Raw genomic sequence first — 21,041 nt, 5'->3', positions numbered from 1 at the left:
ATGTCTGCTTCCTCGATTCCCTTGAGACTATGAACCCCAGGTATTTAGCCAAGATAAGGACGCTGCTTCAATGTTTGCTTTGTTCAAAATCTTTAGAACACAATTTTTCTGAATCTTAAAATAGAATGTTAAATAATATGGGGGTTTAGTCATGGCATTTTGGCTTCCAAGTATAGAAACCTACCAAAGTTAGCTCAAATACAGATTTCTTTCCTGAGAGGAATCAGATAATCCCCTGTGTTCACAGACCTAAGGACAGGAAGTAAAGATGGACTTCCTGGGGCCCGGAGAATCCCTCACTCAAGGGAGACATGGCTTCTTTCATCTTGCCTCTCATAGCCCCTTTACTTTGATACACAGGCTTCAGTATTTTTCTCTCACATCCTCCCATACTAGCAGTTCACCTTACCTATTTTACAGCAGCTGTGCACCAGGTGGACCCCATGCTTTGCAGTTCAGATTATTGAGAGAAAGGTTCCTAGTGACTCCTCTCAGCCTATGATTTGGTTTCACTGGAATCCCATATTCATTCTTGGTCTAATTATCTAAGAAAAGGGAGGAGAGAAATGGGATTATACTATTGCGCATAGGGCTGCCCCCTCAGAAACACTAAACGGGGCAGGTTTAGGTAAATAAGGATGTTGAAAGAGTCAGCCACATTGTCTGACATATCCAATACATGTACACTTTTGGAGAAATCACTATTGGAAATGTTTCCAGAATATAGAATAGCCAGCCGTCAGTGGGAGTCCACATGTCAAGTTTAATTTCTGTGTGTTTATGTGTAAACTGAAAACCAAGCACAAGAAAGATTTTTCAAACAACAAAAGTGAAATCCCCAAACAAGTAAAGATCAATAAATAACTGTCTTGAATAGTCTTAGCTAGACAGACAAAATAGCTTAATTGTTTATTATCCACATGCTTTAAGTGGCAGGAACTAATTGAATTTGAATTTAAACCTCTTATTTCAAAGACTCATTACTTTTTCAGATTTGCAATTGCATTTTAGATTTGCTATGCTAAATATTTAATATTCCTACTTTAATTCTAAATATACCTCAATTACTCTATATAATGTGGAAAATTACTTTCTTGTTCAATTTTTGTACAAGGTACAATGGCATAAAAAATAAGGTTGTATTACTATTGATGCTATTTGGATAACATTAAGTTATTATAAAAACAAGAAAAAAATGAAGTTCCTAGTGCAAACCTTTCTGAGGAAAATATGTATCACTTTCCTGAAATAAAAAGGAAAGCAGTTGTCTTCATTAAGACATAATAAACATGGAGGGTTTGCCAGATCCTAATCATAGCAATGAGTTTTGAAATCTGGCAATATATGGTTCCCTACTCTTATGTCTTACTCCCTTCTTAGCTACTCCCCATTGTGTATCTTATGTAAAATACCTTGTTTTATTAACTTCATTTCAAAAAAATCTTGTTGTGTAACCTAGCTTTTTTTAAAGTTAAAAATGGATGATAAGTCATTTCATTTTGAGAGCCTTTTGAAAATTTCTAAATTCTATCAGTAAGTTATAACCAACATTTAAGAGTTCAGGACAGGGACTGACTATGCAGTTAAAGGACATGGACAGAACTTTGATGTATTTAAATTCTCTTGTGTTTTTTTGAATTAAAGTACAGAAGCATTATTTAAAATGGATATCACTGGCAAAAGTAATTCTTATTTTTATCGGCTAAAAAAAATACATGCTTTAAGATGTCAGTGTGTGTAACAATTTCTTTCCTTTAAAGTATAGAAATGATTGGTGCCATAACTCTGTAAGCACAGTGCTCTGTCACTGTCCATGACTGCTCCCTTTGTGACTTTTGATTTATGTTAGGCAAGTTTACCAATAATACTCCAAGTTTCTTACTATCCTCAACTGTATAAAACTTATATGATTGTAGTGAAACAGGGCTGCTCATATAATCACAAAGATGTCAGACAAAAACAGTTTCCCATATCTGATGGGATAATGATACCAAAACAATAAAATGTTATTTAGTAGAGAAGCTGAATTATGGGATTCATAATTCAGAAAATGGGATGAATAATTGGAAATTTGAAAGAAATGTTTTCTTTTGTGAGCTAATAGTTAAACATCTTAGAAATAGACAGTTGTTGGAATTTTGGTTTCTTTTAATATTAATTTTTGTTAGTGGAAACTAGAATGATATTTAAAAATAAATGTAGAACAAGACAACAGCAATGCCCTTTTTTGCTGCATAATAAAAAAAAAAAGTTGATAACACAGGTAAGAACAAAGAGAGATTAAAAAAAAAATGTATTAATACTGCTATCCTAAAGGGAATGGCGCATAGGGCTGAAGTGGGACTGATCTCCACAATCTACCATGAGTTTTCCAGGGAGAGTGCTAAACTGGGGGCCCTTAGTTCCTGGTGGGAGGAGATGCTGAAAAAGAGAGTAGGACCCTGGAAGTTAAGAGAGTTAAGTGTTCGGAAAACATCGAATATGGTGGAATGAATGGGATTCCAAACCACCATTGTAATTCTTTTTTGTGTAATTTTGGGGGTGGATCCTAGGCTTTCCCACTGTTTCTAAGCCCTAGCGGTAGTAACAATAAAGTGCAAAATCATTGCATTTTGGTTCAAAAGGCATAATACAACCTAATTATGACATGACAAAAATCAGACAGATCGCAAATTGGAATATTCTTCAAAACAACTCCTATCTACTCTTTGGAAATACTAACATCATGAACAACAAAGCAAAGCTGTAGAACTGCTCAACATTAAAGGAGTTGAGAGGAAAAGATGATTAAATACAATGCATGATGTTGAATTAGATTTTGAATCAGAAATTTTTTCTATAAAGAACATTATCTGTCAAAAGGCAAATTTGAATAAGGACTATACATTGTACGCATTGCTAAAGGTATTGATTATGAGAGATGTACTGTGGTTATGCAAGGGAATGTCCTTGTCTTTCTTAACCTTCTTAAGAGATGGATGCTGAAGTGTTTAGGAATAGAGTCATGATGTCTAGAGTTTACTCTGAAGTGGCTCAATGAGTATGTAAAATAGCCAACAGAATGAAATGTAAACAACTGGCGAATCTAGGTGATGGGTATAGGCATTCATTCTACTATTCCTCAAAATTAAAAATTTTGTGTAAGTTTGAAATTCCAAATAACAAGTTTTTCAAAAATATGTGACATTTATGCCTCTGGCAAGGACTAACCATAAAGGCTTTGAACCTGTTTCATCTGTAAAATACAAATTATCTGGTACTTTTGTCTCTCATAAGTATCCACGGGATCATGGAGTTTGCAGAGCACCATTTACTTGTCTATGATTTGGAAAAGTATTTTATAGAAAAGAAGAGAGTGATTTTTAACTCAACAACATTTATATCACAAATGACATAGTTGAATTTTAAATATTTAAAAACCTCAGCTTGTGTTTACCAATTCTAATACAGCCATGCCTCCACTAAAGAATGCCCTGGGAATGAAACCTTTCTCTGTAACAGGAAATTTTAAGCTAAAATCAAACACTGCTAAAAACAAGCACACAAATAAACATTTATATCATCATGTGACTATAGGTACTCAATAGTAGTGACTTTATGGTCATGTTGCTATTATTCTTTAGAACTCTTTGATTTTTTGCATTTCAATTAAGAGTGAATAGAGCTCATCATAGTCAGGAATCGGAAGTCTGAGAAGGTTCAATTTTGATCAGTTATATATTTACATGTGTTTTTTTTTTCATACTTGGCAGAAACTTAGAGAGTTATCTCAATCAGTTTTATCATGATTTAGAAAAAAATATGAGAATCAATTGCATCATTCTTGCAAGAGAAGGTCAAAATCAATGAAAAATTTCTTGAAAGAATAACTTACATTTTCTGAACTCCTTCATCATCACCTGCTTTATATTCTTCCTCCATAACTAAACTTCACAAACACAAGTGGCAAAAATTACTAGTATTTTACTGAATATCAGATTCAGTGACATTTTCTTAATCTATATTCTTCTTTCTTTGCTTTGTAAAGTGATTGACCCAGTCAGCCACTCAATTTTTTTATTCTGAAAATTTTCTCTTTTAGATGTCTGTGAACATCTGTGTTACCGCTAACTTCTGACCTCCTTTACTCTTATTTCTCTAATAGCATACCTCCAAGATTGTCTTGAGACTCCTCTTTTTTTTTTCAGGGGTCGGGAGATCTCGTTCAATTAAGTCATCTCAAGATGACTTTAGAGAAGGCTTCCTCTTCAGACTCACCTTTCCAGTTGTTAAGTACTATGTAAACAGTTGCAATTGCCTGCTTCATAATGCTATCTAAACGTAGTCTCTACATGTCACATGATAGCCAGAACCTTAATTTCTCCATGCCCAAAGTCAAATCACCTGCACACCAACTTCACCGCTGTGAAATGAACTAGTGAGAAAAAAATATATATAAAAGGAGAGGCATTATGAGAAAAAGTTTCATGTAGCAAAAATAATGAACACTGTTCTACAGTAAACAAGAGTGAAACTGGGTACTCCTTATAGAAACAGAATAGCTATGAACAAATTGATTTATAAGTGAAGAAAGCAGAGATGCAGGATGGAAGCAGGGAGAGAGAGACAGAGAGAGAGAGAGAGAGAGAGAGAAATGGAGGGGGAGAGGGAACGTGTGCATGCCAAGCAGTGATTTGATCGTTTAGCATGACAATGAAACTGCAGGATGTGCTCTTTTATTTATTCTTCACTAGAATCGAAAGATCTTCACCTAAATAGATAGAACTTGAAAAAATTAATTTTAACTTATGATAAACTGATCTTTCAAGAACATTTGGGGGAAATATACTTATAATAAAATCTAGCTTGTACTATTACCAATAGTATGCACTAATGTTTAAAAATTAGTGTCTCCCACAGCAGAGAGAGCTAAATTAAAATTAAAGTTTAAATAACATGTTTAAGCTTGAAAGATAGCCCATACTGTTAGATAATGTAAGTATGTTGAGAAAAGTAACTAAAAACTAATTCACCAAGTTTGTAAAATCAAATATTTTATACTCTAGGTAATCTTAATTTTGCTCAGTCACTGTAAATCGGATTATTCTTGAGATTGTATTTAAGTCAAGGCAAGATGGTCTTCTATTTACAAATGTAATTTAGTCTCATGAGTGGGTAATCTTGTTAAATATTGTCAGGTTAATTAAAATTGATTTGTGTTTACTAAACATAGTGAATACTAATCAAATATTAGACACTGGGGTGTTGGAGTTACATTTTAAACTTTGACAGACACCATTAGCGCTGCATGAAAGAATTTGTTGTCTCAGAGGTCAACATTGCTTTTCAGCCTTTTCTCCAAAATAAATACTAAGAAAAAATGAGAAGAAATGACCTATACTTCTTAAATACAATTTTGTGATTTGGGAATATTTGGGAGAATTAGGGATACTTTTGGGTGGGGAATTGATTATTTATGTTTTATTTCTGTTGCTACAAACAGCACATTTGCTTTTCCGTCTGCTTAATTCCATTCCAGGTTTGCTATTCTCCACCACTCACAGCATCATTGAGCTCTGCATAATAACTTTTATAGGAGACAAACATTACCAGGCAATTTGAAAGGCAGGTTGAAGATAAAGGCTGATAGCTCACGTGCCCTGGCCTGGTGACTTGGCTCACTTCTGAAGCTTACACTGAATGTGGTCGATGTCCATCAGCTCTATGAGGCTTAAAGAAACATTTCTTCTAATACAAAAATAAACCCACTATAATCATTCGTTTTGGGGAAATTTTACAGTTGTTGGTTAACCTGCTCCCTTATGCCCTGCAATATTCATTAGCAGATTTCTCTGTTTATGAGTGATATTATATGGAAATGGTTATGGGAAGCCAACAGATGTAATCACTGAAATAAATTAGAAGAAAAAGTTCTGTTTTTTACAGATGGCTCCATCAAATGTGCTTCCCTCCCCCACCCTCCGCTTTAACATTTAGTTTTCTTTCAACAGAAAACTTTTCTTTACTGACTACGGGAATGTCGCCAAAGTGGAGAGATGTGACATGGATGGGATGAACAGAACAAGGATAATTGATTCAAAGACAGAGCAGCCAGCTGCACTGGCACTAGACCTAGTCAACAAATTGGTTTACTGGGTAGATCTTTACTTGGACTATGTGGGAGTAGTGGACTATCAAGGAAAAAATAGACATGCTATCATTCAAGGCAGACAAGTAAGTACAATTTTGTTAGAAAATGTTCCTAGGGTAATACAATGAAAGAAATAATACAAAAAGGAAACCAACATTTGCAATATTGAAAATTTCTTGTGAAGTCGAGCTGCAATGAGTCATAAAAGTTACAGTATATTTCCTATATTGGAGAATGTTCTTTTCACAGTGATATTGTGATATTTCCACAAAATTGGAGATGCCTCTCTTACTCTTTCTCCCTTCTATTAAAAACAGATAAACAAGTAAACAAACACAAAGACAAAAATGCTATATTAGTAAAAAATAAAAGTATTAAAATAGATCCGATTTTATGGCCTATTTGCTAAAAACTAATTTAAGTAGTTCATTCATGAGGAGCTGAACTATCATCTGTCCCCTGTGGCATTGGAGATATTTTTCTAACAAAAGCAAATGCCTGTTCCCAAAAGTACCTTTATTATTTTAATTGGTTTGATTAAATTTTGACTTCTGATGTGTTCAAGTACTTCCTAAAAAGAGAATTCTGTGAAAGTCACGAAGGTCAAAATTCTTCCTAAATGTGTTACTTTTTATTTTGCTGAATTACGTTTTGCAAACAATGCTCAGTGAATGCCTAAAAGAGATCTCTAAGTAGAAATCAGCCTTATTTACTATAATACGTTTAAAAGTCTGATTCTATCTCACTGATTGCACTTATTTTATGTGAGATTCTTAGTCTATGGAGCTGAAAATGTGAATCTCTTTGGATTCTTTTGCAATGCAAGACAGGTATATTCTGTGATTATCCTTTAAAGTTACTTTTACTTTCTAATCAGCTTTAAAAATGAAATCCTTTCTCCTTCCTTGACAGATAAAGAGATGCACTAATCTGTTTGGGGTTAGGGGGAAACCTGTTCAATGTTAAAGGTGGGCCAGTGCTTTCTCTCTCACCTTCAACTGCCCCAAAAATCTTGATTCCTTTCAAAGTTCTTAGTTACAACCTTAGAGGACCTGACCTCTGAGAGGATTATCATGGCCCTTCTCTTTACTTATTTGCAATTAAAAAGTTAAACCTTGTTATGAAGATAGGGAGTTCAAATAATTTTTTTCATGACTACTTTAAAAAGTTTTGAAAACCTGAAGTGTTTAATTATTCTTTTTTTCCCCATGTCTGTTGCCTGTATTTTGCTTGTTCCTTAAACATATGCTAAGTCTGCCACTAAATAATCCAACATAGATACAGTTTTTGAAGTACTGGGGCTGAAGGCAAAATGGTTTATCTACTGCTCCAGGCTTCTCTTACCTCTGCCTAGGGGATAATTAGCAGAGGTGTTTATTTTAGGGGAAATAGTATTTTCTGCAGGAAGATAGGGACATAGTGAGTGAATTTTACCTTTACTGGCTGAACATATTTTCCACCTTGACCAATTGCCTCTTATGTAGCACGCTTTTTCTCCTGGGTTATGAATTGGCAGTCATGTAGACAACAATGTTGATATCCCATCACTACAGGCTTCCTGGTTAATGGCCCCAAACTTTGAGCAAAACATGCATGAGACTAATGGCAAGGGAAGAATCTTGAGCTTGCTTATAATTTTTGTAGGACAAAGTATTATCCAAGTCAAAATTTGGCCATAGACATTTTTAGTAAATTTGATGTCAGCTAGGTGGAAAATGATATTAGTAAATACACACTTGACTACACCCACACATAAGTACAACACATGCCCATACTGTGGAATAACATGTACATAGAAAAGAACTATTTGGGCTATAACGTGGAATAGTTCTCCCTAGTAATTCTCATATTTTATGTCCAAACTAAGCATGAAGAAATGAGATAAAACCCAAAAACATCATGTAAAGCCAGTCTTCTTTTAGTCACATCTCATACAAGAAGACCAAAAATAGAACTAATGAGTCATATATGCTAGAAAGATAAATCAAATGTTTTTGTTTAAACTACAGAACTGGCAAGATTTTCTGGTTAAAATAGAACATTTTGTGATTTTTGTTCTATAAGTATTTTTATAATCAAACCACACGTACTTTTTCAAATTCTCTTAACTGCAAATGTATGTATTATAAGTGTGCGATGTAATGCCAAAAGTAGTGACAGATGCTTTTTCAACAAAATCTCTGCAGCAAGTCAATTGGCAACTTCACTATACCCTGGAACAGAACCATTTTAAATTAAGTAAAGGAGTAGCCAAAGGCAACGTGCCTAGCATGTGCCTTTTTATCAGAAAATCAGTACATGTATTCTTCCTTTTGCTCCAGGGGAAAACTTTCTAAGTTCAAGATGTCCATTCTTCCCCATAAACCCCAAGACCTTTGCCAAAGAGAAGAGCTGGACTGTTAACTAAGAATATGAATAGCAATAAACATTGTAATTCTCAAAAGAAACAGTTATATTCCTATTATAAATTGGCTTTAGAAATAATGCTATTTCTGAGTGAAATGTTGACATTTATTTACAATGATTGCAAATATGTGATTTCTTTATATATTACTTTCAGTGCTGGAGCAAGTGCTAGTCTAAACATAGCTTAGGACAAAAAAATTGGATTTTGACTTTATAAAACAAATCTTCAGAGGTGCTTTCTCATTAGTCGTTTCACAGGCAGAGCTATGTTTTTGCAGCTTCTACATATCCATTATTGTATAAACAAGTAGCCCTTAAAATATCTCAAATTATATATAACAGTGTCATAGGAATATTATTGAATATGCTTGAAAGTGTTACTCTCAGAAGCCTTTGAAAAATAACTACTAAATATGCTTTCTTAGTGACATATGAATAAAATTCTCTCTCTACATGTGGAACTGTTTTAAACACTAGTACATAATGTGTTCTTTTCTTTTTCTTTTCTTTTTTTTTTTTTTTTTTTTTTTGAGACGGAGTCGCTCTCTGTCGCCCAGGCTGGAGTGCAGTGGCCGGATCTCAGCTCACTGCAAGCTCCGCCTCCCGGGTTCACGCCATTCTCCTGCCTCAGCCTCCCGAGTAGCTGGGACTACAGGCGCCCACCACCACGCCCAGCTAATTTTTTGTATTTTTAGTAGAGACGGGGTTTCACCGTGTTAGCCAGGGTGGTCTGGATCTCCTGGCCTTGTGATCCGCCCGCCTCAGCCTCCCAAAGTGTTGGGATTACAGGCGTGAGCCACCGCACTTGGCAAAAATAAGTTTTAATCAGTGAAATGTTGAACTCCTTGAGAAAAAGTAAATAACATCCTTGTGGTTCTCCTGTTGTAGCCATTTCCCATACTAGTAAATAGCAATCAGCTTTTCTTTCAAAGTGAAAACTACATAATTCAAAATCATAGTTATGTTTTCCCCTCGTTATAGGTCAGACATCTTTATGGTATAACTGTGTTCGAAGATTATTTGTATGCAACCAATTCTGATAACTACAATATCATAAGGATAAACCGATTTAATGGCACTGATATTCACACATTAATTAAAATGGAAAATGCTCGGGGAATCCGAATTTATCAGAAAAGAACTCAACCGACAGGTAAGTGGGAAGGCTTCTTTCTAACCTTCCTAATGGTAGATTGAATGGGGATATAGTACTTGTGCTTTTGTATGGTGTTGAAGTGAGTGAGTCATAAATTCTCTGCTTTGACAGCGAAAGTGGGCATGTCTGCTTGTTAGGTGGGATAGAACTCCCGTCACAAGTCTAAATGACAAATTGTTCAGTTCCTAGTGAATCGCTTCTACAATAGAATTGAAATGATAGCACGATTTAGATTCAGGAAGGGGCTTTCAGTCGTGATGTATATAGACAGGAAACTCAGATGCTAAGGTTATTTTTTTTAATTTTTTTAATATCATTTTGGTAGACAAATTTAAAATCAGGTGATTGCCTTGCAGTATCTGGCCAGTGTTTACTATAGTCATTGGGCTCTCCTAACTTAACATTCCAATTGTTCTTTAACACATATTCATTAAAAAGTAATTTTCAATGAGAAGGCTGCAGTTTTTCTCAGAAAAACAAACCAGTTGTTTTTTACAGGAGATTAGTGATGCTGTTCATCAATACAATTTAGGTTCAGTCATATATAAAATAAGAAAATATCAAAAACCACCAGCAAATTTTTTATTATATTCTATACTTATATTTCAAATCAAAACTAGCCTAGAATTATCTGAGCATTAACATATATCTAATCATGGCTGTACATTGTCACAAATATGTTTAGAAAAGATTCAAATATAAAATTCTGTAGATAGCCTTCTTAGAGTTTAGTATTAAGATTTATTCATTCATTATTTTTTTCATGGACAATCTACTATGTTCCAGGAACTATTCTATGTATACTGTGAATACAGAAGTGAATAAAACAGACAGAACAGTCTTGCCTTTATGAGTTTGCACTCCAGCGGAGAAGCTATAATACAGAATAACTAAGTAAATTATGTATTATATTAGAAGATAATAAGTGCTATAGAGAAAATAAAGAAGGTAAGGAGGATAAAGAGTGTTAGAAATGGGAGCAGTCTTCAATTTTATATGGAATAGTCAAAAGAAGTTCCATTGAAAAGATGACATTAAATGATGACTTGAGGTATTTGAAGGAGAAAGGCATGGGGATTGTATTAGTCCATTTTCACGTTGCTGATAAAGACATACTCAAGACTGGGCAATTTACAAAAGAAAGAGGTTTAATTGGACTTACAGTTCCACATGACTGGGGAAGCCTCACAATCATGGCAGAAGGCAAAGAGGAGCAAGTCCCATCTTATGTGGATGGCAGCAGGCAGAGAGCTTGTGCAGGGAAACCCCACTTTTTTTTTTTTTTTTTTTTTTTTTTTTTGAGACGGAGTCTTGCTCTGTCACCCAGGCTGGAGTGCAGTGGCCGGTTCTCAGCTCACTGCAAGCTCCGCCTCCCGAGTTCACGCCATTCTCCTGCCTCAGCCCCCCGAGTAGCTGGGACTACAGGTGCCCGCCACCTCGCCCGGCTAGTTTTTTGTATTTTTTTAGTGGAGACGGGGTTTCACCATGTTAGCCAGGATGGTCTTGAGGAAACCCCACTTTTTAAAACCATCAGATCTCAGGAGACTTATTTGCTATCACAAGAACAGCATGGGAAAGACTGGCATCCATGATTCCATTACCTCCTACTGGGTCCCTCCCACAACACATGGGAATTCAAGATGAGATTTGGGTGGGGACACAGCCAAACCATACCAGAGATATCTGGGCAAAAACATTGCAGGTGGTGAGATGAGCAAGCACAAAAGCCATGAGGAAAGAACATGTCTAGACTGTTCAGGGAGTGGCAAGAATACCTGTGTGTCTAAAGCAGAATGAATGAGGAAAAGAGAAGTAGGAAATGAGGCTGGAGAAACAAAGGAGGATCATAACAAGTAGGGCTCTGTAGACTATTATATAAAAAAAAAAAAACTTTTGCTTATACTTTTAGTGAGATGGGAAGTCCTTAGAAAGCATTAAACAGAAAAATCTCATGGTATGACTTACATTTTTAAAGAACCAATATGGCGGCCGGGCGCGGTGGGTCACGCCTGTAATCTCAGCACTTTGGGAGGCTGAGACGGGTGGATCAGGAGGTCAGGAGATCAAAACCATGGTGGCTAACACAGTGAAACCCCGTCTCTACTGAAAATCCAAAAAATTAGGCGGGCGTGGTGGCGGCGCTTGTAGTCCCAGCTACTCGGGAGGTTGAGGCAAGAGAATGGCGTGGACCCGGGAGGCGGAGCTTGCAGTGAGCTGAGATCCGGCCACTGCACTCCAGCCTGGGCGACAGAGCGAGACTCCATCTCAAAAGAAAAAAAAAAAAAAAAAAAAAAAAAAAAAAAAAAAAAAAAAAAAGAACCAATATAGCTACTCTGTTTATAATAGGTAGTGGGGAGGAGAAGGGTGGGAGGTTACAGAGGATGGTGGATTGGATCAAGATGGCAGCAGTGAAAGTGGGGAGAATAGGGAAATTCAGAATATAGGCAAATATAGAGCCAATAGGATTTTCTGATACATTAGATGTGGAGTATAAATAAAAAGAGAATCAAGGATAATGCCAATGGTCTAGCTAGAGCAGTTGGAATAATTTAGTTATTTTTTAGATGGGAAAACTAAGCTTGGAGTGAATTTAGGACAAAAATAGTAAATGTAATTTTCATGAGTTACTTTAAATGTTTATTATAAATTAAAATAAAAATATTTAAATATGCAATTCTGGAGTTGAAAGGGGGAAGTCCAGGCTCGAGATACCAATTTGGGAGTCATTGGCAGATAGGTGACATTTAAAGCCATGACTATGGATGTGAACGTGAAGGCAGTAAATACAAATGTAGAAATAAGCATTCCAAGTAATGTACACTGGTATGCTCCAGCAATATGTCACAAAGAATAGGAAAAACCAAAAGAGGAGACTGAGATGAAGCTTCTTAAATCCAATTGACCATTGGATTTAGCAGCACGAAGCTCACTGGGATCTGATAAGGGCAGTTTCAGGATAAAGTGAATACATGAGTAGAATGGGTTTGAGAGAGGAAGGAAGAGAATTGTAGAAAATGATCATTGTAGCTTTGCATACTGTGGATGTAAGCTAGAGGAGAGAAATGGAGAACTAGTTGAAGGAAGGATCGTTGTGGGGATTTGGGTTAAAAGATTTCTTTATTAGATGTAGAAATAATGGTACATTTGCATGTTGATGGACATGATCCAATGGAAAAAGCAAAAGTGTTGATGAGAGTGAGAAAGTAGAGAGTTGGTGATTAGTTGAGAGGAGATGTGATCTATTATATAAGTGGAGAGAGTTTAGAAAATAAAAATAACACTCAGCAGGGAAAAAATAGTTAAAATTGCATTTCACTTATATTCCTACTTAGAGAATGAATAATACAAAGAGAATAGGCATAATTATTAAAAGCATAGTAGTTTTATTATGAAGAGAATATTGCCATGGTATTCATCACCATTTCAAACAAGTGGGTGATCTAAAAGAAACATAATTAAGAACCAAGAATGAGCTGCCCTTGGGGAAAGAGGATCTAGGATCCAGTTGGTGCAGCTTATGGCTTGTCCCTGTGTGTACAGTTGTTAAATTATTATTTTATTTTTATTTTAAAAAAGTTATCCTTTAAATAGATAATACAGGCATGTAGCTTAAAAGGAAACCTCAAAAGGCACAAAGGATTTTTTTTTTTATTTTAAATGATTTTATGAAATCATTTAATGAAATGATTTTTAAATGAATCTCATTTTAAATGAAAAAATACTGTATCAGCATTAATTAAACATCTCTTTGTTTGAAAAAAAAGAAACATAATTACAGTAATACATAAAATCTTACATTATTCTTATTATTTCTTTACACTTTGATCTGTCTTTCTTTTCTCGTCCTCACCATATAATACTTTTCTTACCTTTTTAGTTTACTAGGTTTTATACTCATAAAATATTCTTCTACTCCTCAATTTCTGTACATACACTCAGCCTCCACTGTTTGACAACTTCACACACACACACATACACACATACATATTTTGTTTTGTGGTAAGAGTCTCAAAATGACAATAGACTTAAAAATTTAAAAATATTTTGCCACAGCACTTCTCAACAGAGTACAATCACAGAATCCCATTTCTTCTAGTTTAGTTGCTTATGTGATGAATCATTTCAAAGTAAATCCTTTCTCTGCTTAACTACCTAACCTGGAATTATTTTTATGGATCTTTGTATTCATTTTAGAAATTAGTATTTTAAAAAAGGATGAGACGCATGTACCAAAAATTCATGTTACTTTTATTTTGCTCACCAGTGAAGAGTTTAAATTAATATGAATGCATTTTATTTCTTAGAATTGTTTTTTTAAATGCCCACTTAGGAGGATTTTGTTAAATCTCAATCTCTTCTTCTATGGGTTTTAACTCTTTTGCATTTGATTATGGTGCTAAATAGTTGAGTATACAAAATTTTGCTAAGATTCCCTGTGTTTACACTATAGAAATTTTGACATACTGATGCACATAGTTATCTTATCTTTGAACCTGAATTTCACGCATGCTGTTTTTTATTTGTTGTAGTCAGAAGCCATGCATGTGAAGTCGATCCATTTGGAATGCCAGGGGGCTGTTCACACATCTGTCTACTCAGCAGCAGTTACAAAACTCGGACCTGTCGCTGCAGGACTGGCTTCAACTTGGGAAGCGATGGCAGGTCATGCAAAAGTATGTTGTTAAACTAAAACATTTTGCCAGCAGCTACCCCCCTTATAATAGGATTTTAAGTATTAATTAGCAGCATCAACATCAGTCATAACATGAGACTTCAACAGGTGAAGTTTGCCTGCAAATATATACTGTCCATTTTTCTCAAAATAAGTATTTTTCTGTTGTGATAATGTGAATTAGAAACTAACCAGGCTGTAGAGTCACTAAATTTATTGATTTTTAGGGAAACATATGTTGGGGAAGATTTTTAGGAAGATGCTTCCCTTAATTCCCTAAAGGATGTATGTGAGCTAATGAGCTGGAATGATGAGTTGATAAGATTTCCTCCTATTTGAAACAATATGCTACTCCTCATAATAGGTGTGTTGCTTGTTTCGACAGAAATCCACGTATAGACAGGCTTCATTTTATCTACCATCACTGGGGAGTGAAGTCACTTCATGATTTAATTTTTCATGATTTAATTTTTCAGGTAACTGAAGCTATGCTAATTAGAGATCAAACATGTAACAATTTTATCAAAAAAATTTTAATGATTTTATCAAAAAGTTTTCTAATCTCTTAGATATATCTCTGATTTATTTTTTAAATAGGCCAGAATAATTTATTTTAATTTAAATATGGTAATAAGGATTTTAAAAATTACTCTTGCAACTTAATATTTTGCACAATAATTAGTTAAGGTCTTTTCCTGGGGTCTTGATATTCAGGTATAGTAGAATGGTCCTGATTGAAATGATCCTACTGGGGACTGTTGGTCTTTAAATGTTCCCCAGACCCCATTATTTTTAATTTTATGATGACTACTTTTTACTGTGTCTAGTTTGTCTGTACCTTTGTCATAGTGACAGCTTTTTATTTCTGTCAGTCCTCTCTCTCTGGTCACAATCCTGTCATCTCTTCCACTCTCTGGTCATGTGCTTACTGAGGACTGTGAAATTAGATCTCTAAATGTGTTAGAATTTTAAGTCTAAATGGTTAGAGCTACTAATAGAATATATAGTTTAAAATGAAGAATCAAAGAGGCTAAACTATGTTAACATGTATGTATTTTTGTACTTTGTTTACATTTTTTATTTGTATTCCTGATTTTGTGTTAAATACTGGAAGTGTGAAGGTAACAGGTCTCATGTTCCTAGGCCTTCTGGATAATTGAGGGCACTGAGTTTGAAGCCTCACGATAAAAGAAGTTTTGTGTGTGGGTGCATGTGTGTATATGTAGTGTATGATTTTAAAATTGATCTGTATGCCACTTGGGAGATATAATCACACATATACACACACACACACACACACATATATATACACACACAAGCATATGTGCATACATACATACACAAATTGGAGGAAAAATGTAAGATCAGAATTGCATATTATTCAATCATCTCTAATGTAGTATATCACCTGGAGTACATTAATACTCATCAGAAATAATTCCAGCTATTTGGAGCAACAAGAGATTTAATGCAAATAGGTGCCTACAAAATCATTTAAAAACCTGGACCAGTAGCTTCTAGACTACTGGGTCTTTGGAACATCCCCCCCAAACATTCCAGCTGAAAGCTGGAACATCTACCATACTCAGAAGCTAGAGCATCAGGAAGTCATAAATGAAAATGTTAACTTTAAAAACATACCATTTAGCTGAGATCCAGGGATTAGAAAGCTGGCACCAAAACTATCGGATGCAGAGTTAAGTCACATCTGATAGCCCCTAACGGGAAAAAAATAAAAAAGAGGAGGAAAGGAGAAACACCTTGTTCCTCACATCTTGATATGGAATGGAAGAAGCCTGCTGTGGAAAAATTCAATGTCTCCATCAGAGGCGGCAAAAAGGGGACCTTTGCCTCACTTTCATGTTCTAAACTTGAGCTAGCATATCTCATTTTAGGTAGTCAAATAAAATCCACTACCTTTGGCTATATGAGTGTCTGTGAAATGTATTTTTTAGTATTCAATTGTCTATAGTACAAGAAGACACACTAGAAGAGACTTAAGTAGGTATTAAAGAATACCTAGGAAATGACCAATGAAAATAATGGGGAAAATCATTACTATTCTTATTTAAAACATACATACCTATATACACACACAAACAATCACACATATTACATTAATGAAGTTCTAGGTTTACCAATTACCAATTAAGACATCCATTAGAAGTAAAACCAAGGGCGAGTGTTGTGGCAGAGGCCTGTGATTTCAGCACTTTGGGAGGCTGAGGCAGGTGCATCACTTGAGCGCAGGATTTCAATAAGAGCCTGGGCAACATTGCAAAACCTAGTCTCTAAAAATCTATAAACGTTAGACAGGCATGGTGGCACACTCCTGTAGTCCCAGCTACTTAAGAGGCTGAAGTAGGAGGATAGCTTAAGCCCAGGATGCAGAGGTTGCAACGAGCTGAGATTTTAGCAAAATGGGTGCTATTCCTATGTATTGCTAATATAATTAGAAATTGATATCACAATTGGTAAGACATTTGCTAATAAGTATAATGATCATAAAACTGACAACATAATTAAACAAGTTATAATTCTTTACTTTTGATTAAGGAAATTAAATGTATTTATAATAACAGCAACTCAGAAACAATATAGCTGTCCAACAATAGGTAAGCAGCTGACTATATTATGTTACTTCTCTAGTAAGGAATCTTATGCTGCCATTGAAAGAAATGTTTTTGAAGACTTTTTAATGGCTTGACAAAAAGTCATTACAGTGAAAAGAATTTATATACAATATCCCAATTTTTGAAAAATATAGAAGTATATATGTATCTAATGTGGATAGAAAATACTTTAAAATGTTAATGATTTTCAAATGTATCAATATACTTTAAAATAACATAAAGTATTATTTTAAAAGAAAATGCCCTTGACATCAGGTAGACACTGCAAGGCTATGAGGGCAATGAAGACAAGGATGTTAATGTACTCTGCTCCGTAATTTCATCTAAGAAAATGTGTGAAATGCTAAATTGAAAAAAAAAAAATGCTTATATCATGATTATAATGATGAAAACAGAAAACTATTTGGAAAATTAGTTGGTAAACTATTATATGTCAAACAGAAACAAGGCTTGGCTTAAGATAATGGTTCAATATAGATAATAATCTTGATTCTAAAATTAATAAGAGCAGAATATAAAATTGAGTGTCTACTTTGATATAAGTAAATATACATTTAAAAAGTACCTACATACATTAAATATGAAATAGTCATACAAAGGAATGTTATACAGCAGTGAAAATGAGTAAACTCTGATTACAAGAAGAATGGATGAATATCAAGAGTATAATAAAAAATAAGTTTAATCACAAGATTCACACATGCAATTCAAACATGCAGAATTAAACAATCTGCTGCTGGGAAATACACCGCGTATGTGTTAAAACTCTTTTAAAAATACATAATAAACACAACAATCAGGATATCGACTCTTTCTGAGTTGGACGAGAGTGAGTTTGGGCACATTTATGTCTTCCAGTGTACTGGAAATATTCTTCACGTTTGTGCTAGGTACCTGGAATTTGTTTTATTTTTATTATTTATATATTAAAATATGTTATCAGTTCCTGTACTAGTTTGCTGAGAATGATGGCTTCCAGCTTCATCCATATCCCTGCAAAGGACATGATCTCATTCTTTTTTATGGCTGCATAGTATTCCATGGTGTGTATGTGCCACATTTTCTTTACCCAGTCTCTCATTCATGGGCATTTGTGTTGGTTCCAGGTCTTTGCCATTTAAATAGTGCTACAGTAAACATACATGTGCATGTATCTTTATAGTACAATGATTTATAATCCTTTGGGTATATACCCAGTTATGGGATTGCTGAGTAAAACGGTATTTCTGATTCTATATGCTTGAGGAATCGCCACACTGTGGTGATTCAGAAAGGTTGAACTATTTTCAGAATGGTTGAACTAATTTACATTCCCACCAACAGTGTAAAAGCTTTTCTATTTCTCCACAACCTTGCCAGCAACTGTTGTTTCCTGACTTTTTAATCATTGCCATTTTGACTGGTGTGAAATGGTATCCCATTGTGGTTTTGATTTGCATTTCTCTAGTGACCAGTGATGTTGAGCTTTTATTCGTGATTGTTGGCCATATAAATGTCTTCTTTTGAGAAGTGTCTGTTCATATCCCTTGCCTACTTTTTGATTTTTTTTTTCTTGTGAATGTGTTTAAGTTCCTTGTAGATTCTGATTATTACTCCTTTGTCAAATGGGTAGATTGCAAAACTTTTCTCCCATTCTGTAGGTTGCCCCTTCACTCTGATGCTAGTAACTTTTGCTGTGCAGAAGCTCTTTGGTTAAGTTAGATCCCATTTGTCAACTTTGGCTTTTGTTGCAATTCCTGTTGGTGTTTTAGTCATGAAGTCGTTGCCCATGCCTATGTCATGAATGGTATTCCCTAGTTTTTCTTCTAGGATTTTTATGGTTTTGGTTTACATTTAAGTCTTTAATCCATCTTGAGTTAATTTTTGTATAAGGTGTAAGGTGTAACCAAACCCTGCACGTTCTCACTTATAAGTGGGAGTTGAACAACGAGAACACATAGACACAGGGAGGGGAACAACACACAACGGGGCCTGTCAGGGATGAGGGGCAAGGGGAGGGAGAGCATTAGGACAAATGCCAGTTGCATGTGGGACTTAAAACCTAGATGACCAGTTGATGGGTGCAGCAAACCACCATGGCACATGGATACTATCTATGTAACAAACCCGCACACTCTGCACATGTATCCCAGAACTTTAAGTAAATTTTTTTTTAAAGTTATCGACATTCTTTTATATATATTTAATATTCAATTACACTAATTTAAAAAACACAAGAAAATAAATGTAAATGTTAATATACTTTGTATTTTTAGGTGTATAAATAATTGCTTATTTTTATTATTTTCCAAATTTTAATATTATTTTACCTTATTATGAATATTAATTATTGTGTGGTTATCCAAATACAGCTGAGTCTTTTGTATCTTCAGTTTTATTAATAAACCTCAGTATGTTTTTCCTTTTATATAAAAATTATTTCCTGTAAAATTATATACAGTAAACCAAGCATAAGATGCCCCGGTAATTGGAGAATCTTGTGTATATTTTTATATAGAAGTCCAAAACAGGGAATTCACTCTATAGAAAGAGCTACTTTGATGCTGACATTTTAAACTCAGGAGACAGTTTTTTGTTTGGGGTTTTCGTTTTTCTTTTGTTTTTGATAAGGCCTGTGTTGTTCATCAGAGTTACTGTCAGACAGCATCAGCCTCTAACATTCTAATTAAAATTTGAAGAAAAAGGGATGCTATAACTGGTATTTAATTTCATTTCTAAAAGAATAAGTCACATGTTCAGGCAACTGTAATATATTCACAAGCAAGTTAGTGATATTATATGATTCTTTGTTTACCTCTGACAATTCGTAGATGAAAACTTGGGGTTGGCGTGCCTTAAATTTTCTAAAGATTTTAGCATTGTCAAATATAATGAATGGTACAGTTAGTATCGACAGAAAATGCTAGATAGATTGTAATGCATTATAAAATTAAATGTGCCGGATGTTTTAATAAATGCCTATTTTACAAGTTACAAGTTATCTAATGATCTGTCATGTTTTTGCTATCCAGACAGTTACAGACAAAAGGATAATTAACTACCTATAACCCATTCGCAGAAGTAATTTCTGTTTTAATTAAAGTAATGCAATTAGCTGGCCTTCTTGCATCAAAACTACAAGATACATTTGGCATATTTTAGAGTTTAATTTTTAGCATTGAATTTTAAAAAACGCTAATTGTGCCAGTTAATTAAACGGTGGCATTATACAGTGTAAAGAAGATTAAGCAGCATCAGTTGTTTATATTTGTAATCTTTCCTTTGCAGGACCAAAGAATGAGTTGTTCCTCTTTTATGGGAAAGGACGCCCAGGAATTGTTAGAGGAATGGACTTGAATACCAAGATAGCTGATGAATACATGATCCCCATAGAAAATCTGGTAAACCCTCGTGCTTTAGATTTTCACGCAGAAACCAATTACATCTACTTTGCTGACACCACCAGTTTCCTAATTGGCCGGCAGAAGATAGATGGCACAGAACGAGAAACCATCCTGAAAGATGGTAAGTGACACTGTGACATTAACATCAAACTACTCAGAGATAAAGCACTTTAAAAGGATAAATCCAGTGTGTGTCAGACTGGTTTTAACCAGAACTCAAGTTCTTCTGGTTGGTTCAAAAATATTTTTTAATGTTATGTCTTCAGTAACATTGTTTCTCTGTTTTCATTTGCCAGTGTATTAAAACCTTCATTATAAAATGGCACTTGCTGTCATCTCCTATACTCTAAATATTATCAGGATTAAAATTGAACTATTATCCATCTTCTGGGAAATGTCAGTTTACACTGATATGTTTACAGTGCTGTATGGTAGAACGCAAAATTTAATAGGATTTCAGAGACTTTCATAACAGTTGGTTTTCATTAGACTATTGATCATGTCACTCAAAATGCATGAAAAATATCAATGTCCACATTGTCCTCACAATTCTTCCATTTTATTTTTTACTTTACACATCACTGAAATGAAGTTTACTAGAGTTGCCCTTGTAATATCAGTATCTCCAGAGAAACTTAATACATTTATACCTATTTTTATT

General features: G+C 34.6%; 1 protein-coding gene across 4 annotated transcripts in view; it reads left to right on the top strand.

The window, feature by feature from the left end:
• Positions 1-21,041, top strand: part of LOC105492606 (LDL receptor related protein 1B) — a 1,932,714-nt gene that overhangs the window by 1,090,135 nt on the left and 821,538 nt on the right. For all 4 annotated transcript variants that reach the window (XR_011609732.1, XM_011759820.3, XM_011759819.3 and 1 more), the window contains exons 8-11: positions 5,991-6,213; positions 9,518-9,689; positions 14,222-14,365; positions 20,265-20,501. Coding sequence is in view for 3 of the 4 variants with exons in the window: in XM_011759820.3 (XP_011758122.2) it covers positions 5,991-6,213; positions 9,518-9,689; positions 14,222-14,365; positions 20,265-20,501 (776 nt within the window). In the remaining variant the exon portion in view is untranslated. The remainder of the gene's footprint in view (positions 1-5,990; positions 6,214-9,517; positions 9,690-14,221; positions 14,366-20,264; positions 20,502-21,041) is intronic.

Source organism: Macaca nemestrina, chromosome 11 (assembly GCF_043159975.1).
Source record: "Macaca nemestrina isolate mMacNem1 chromosome 11, mMacNem.hap1, whole genome shotgun sequence".
Taxonomy (NCBI): domain Eukaryota; kingdom Metazoa; phylum Chordata; class Mammalia; order Primates; family Cercopithecidae; genus Macaca; species Macaca nemestrina.
The sequence above is the reverse complement of the archived record's forward strand: the minus strand, read 5'-3'. Positions and strand labels throughout refer to the sequence as shown.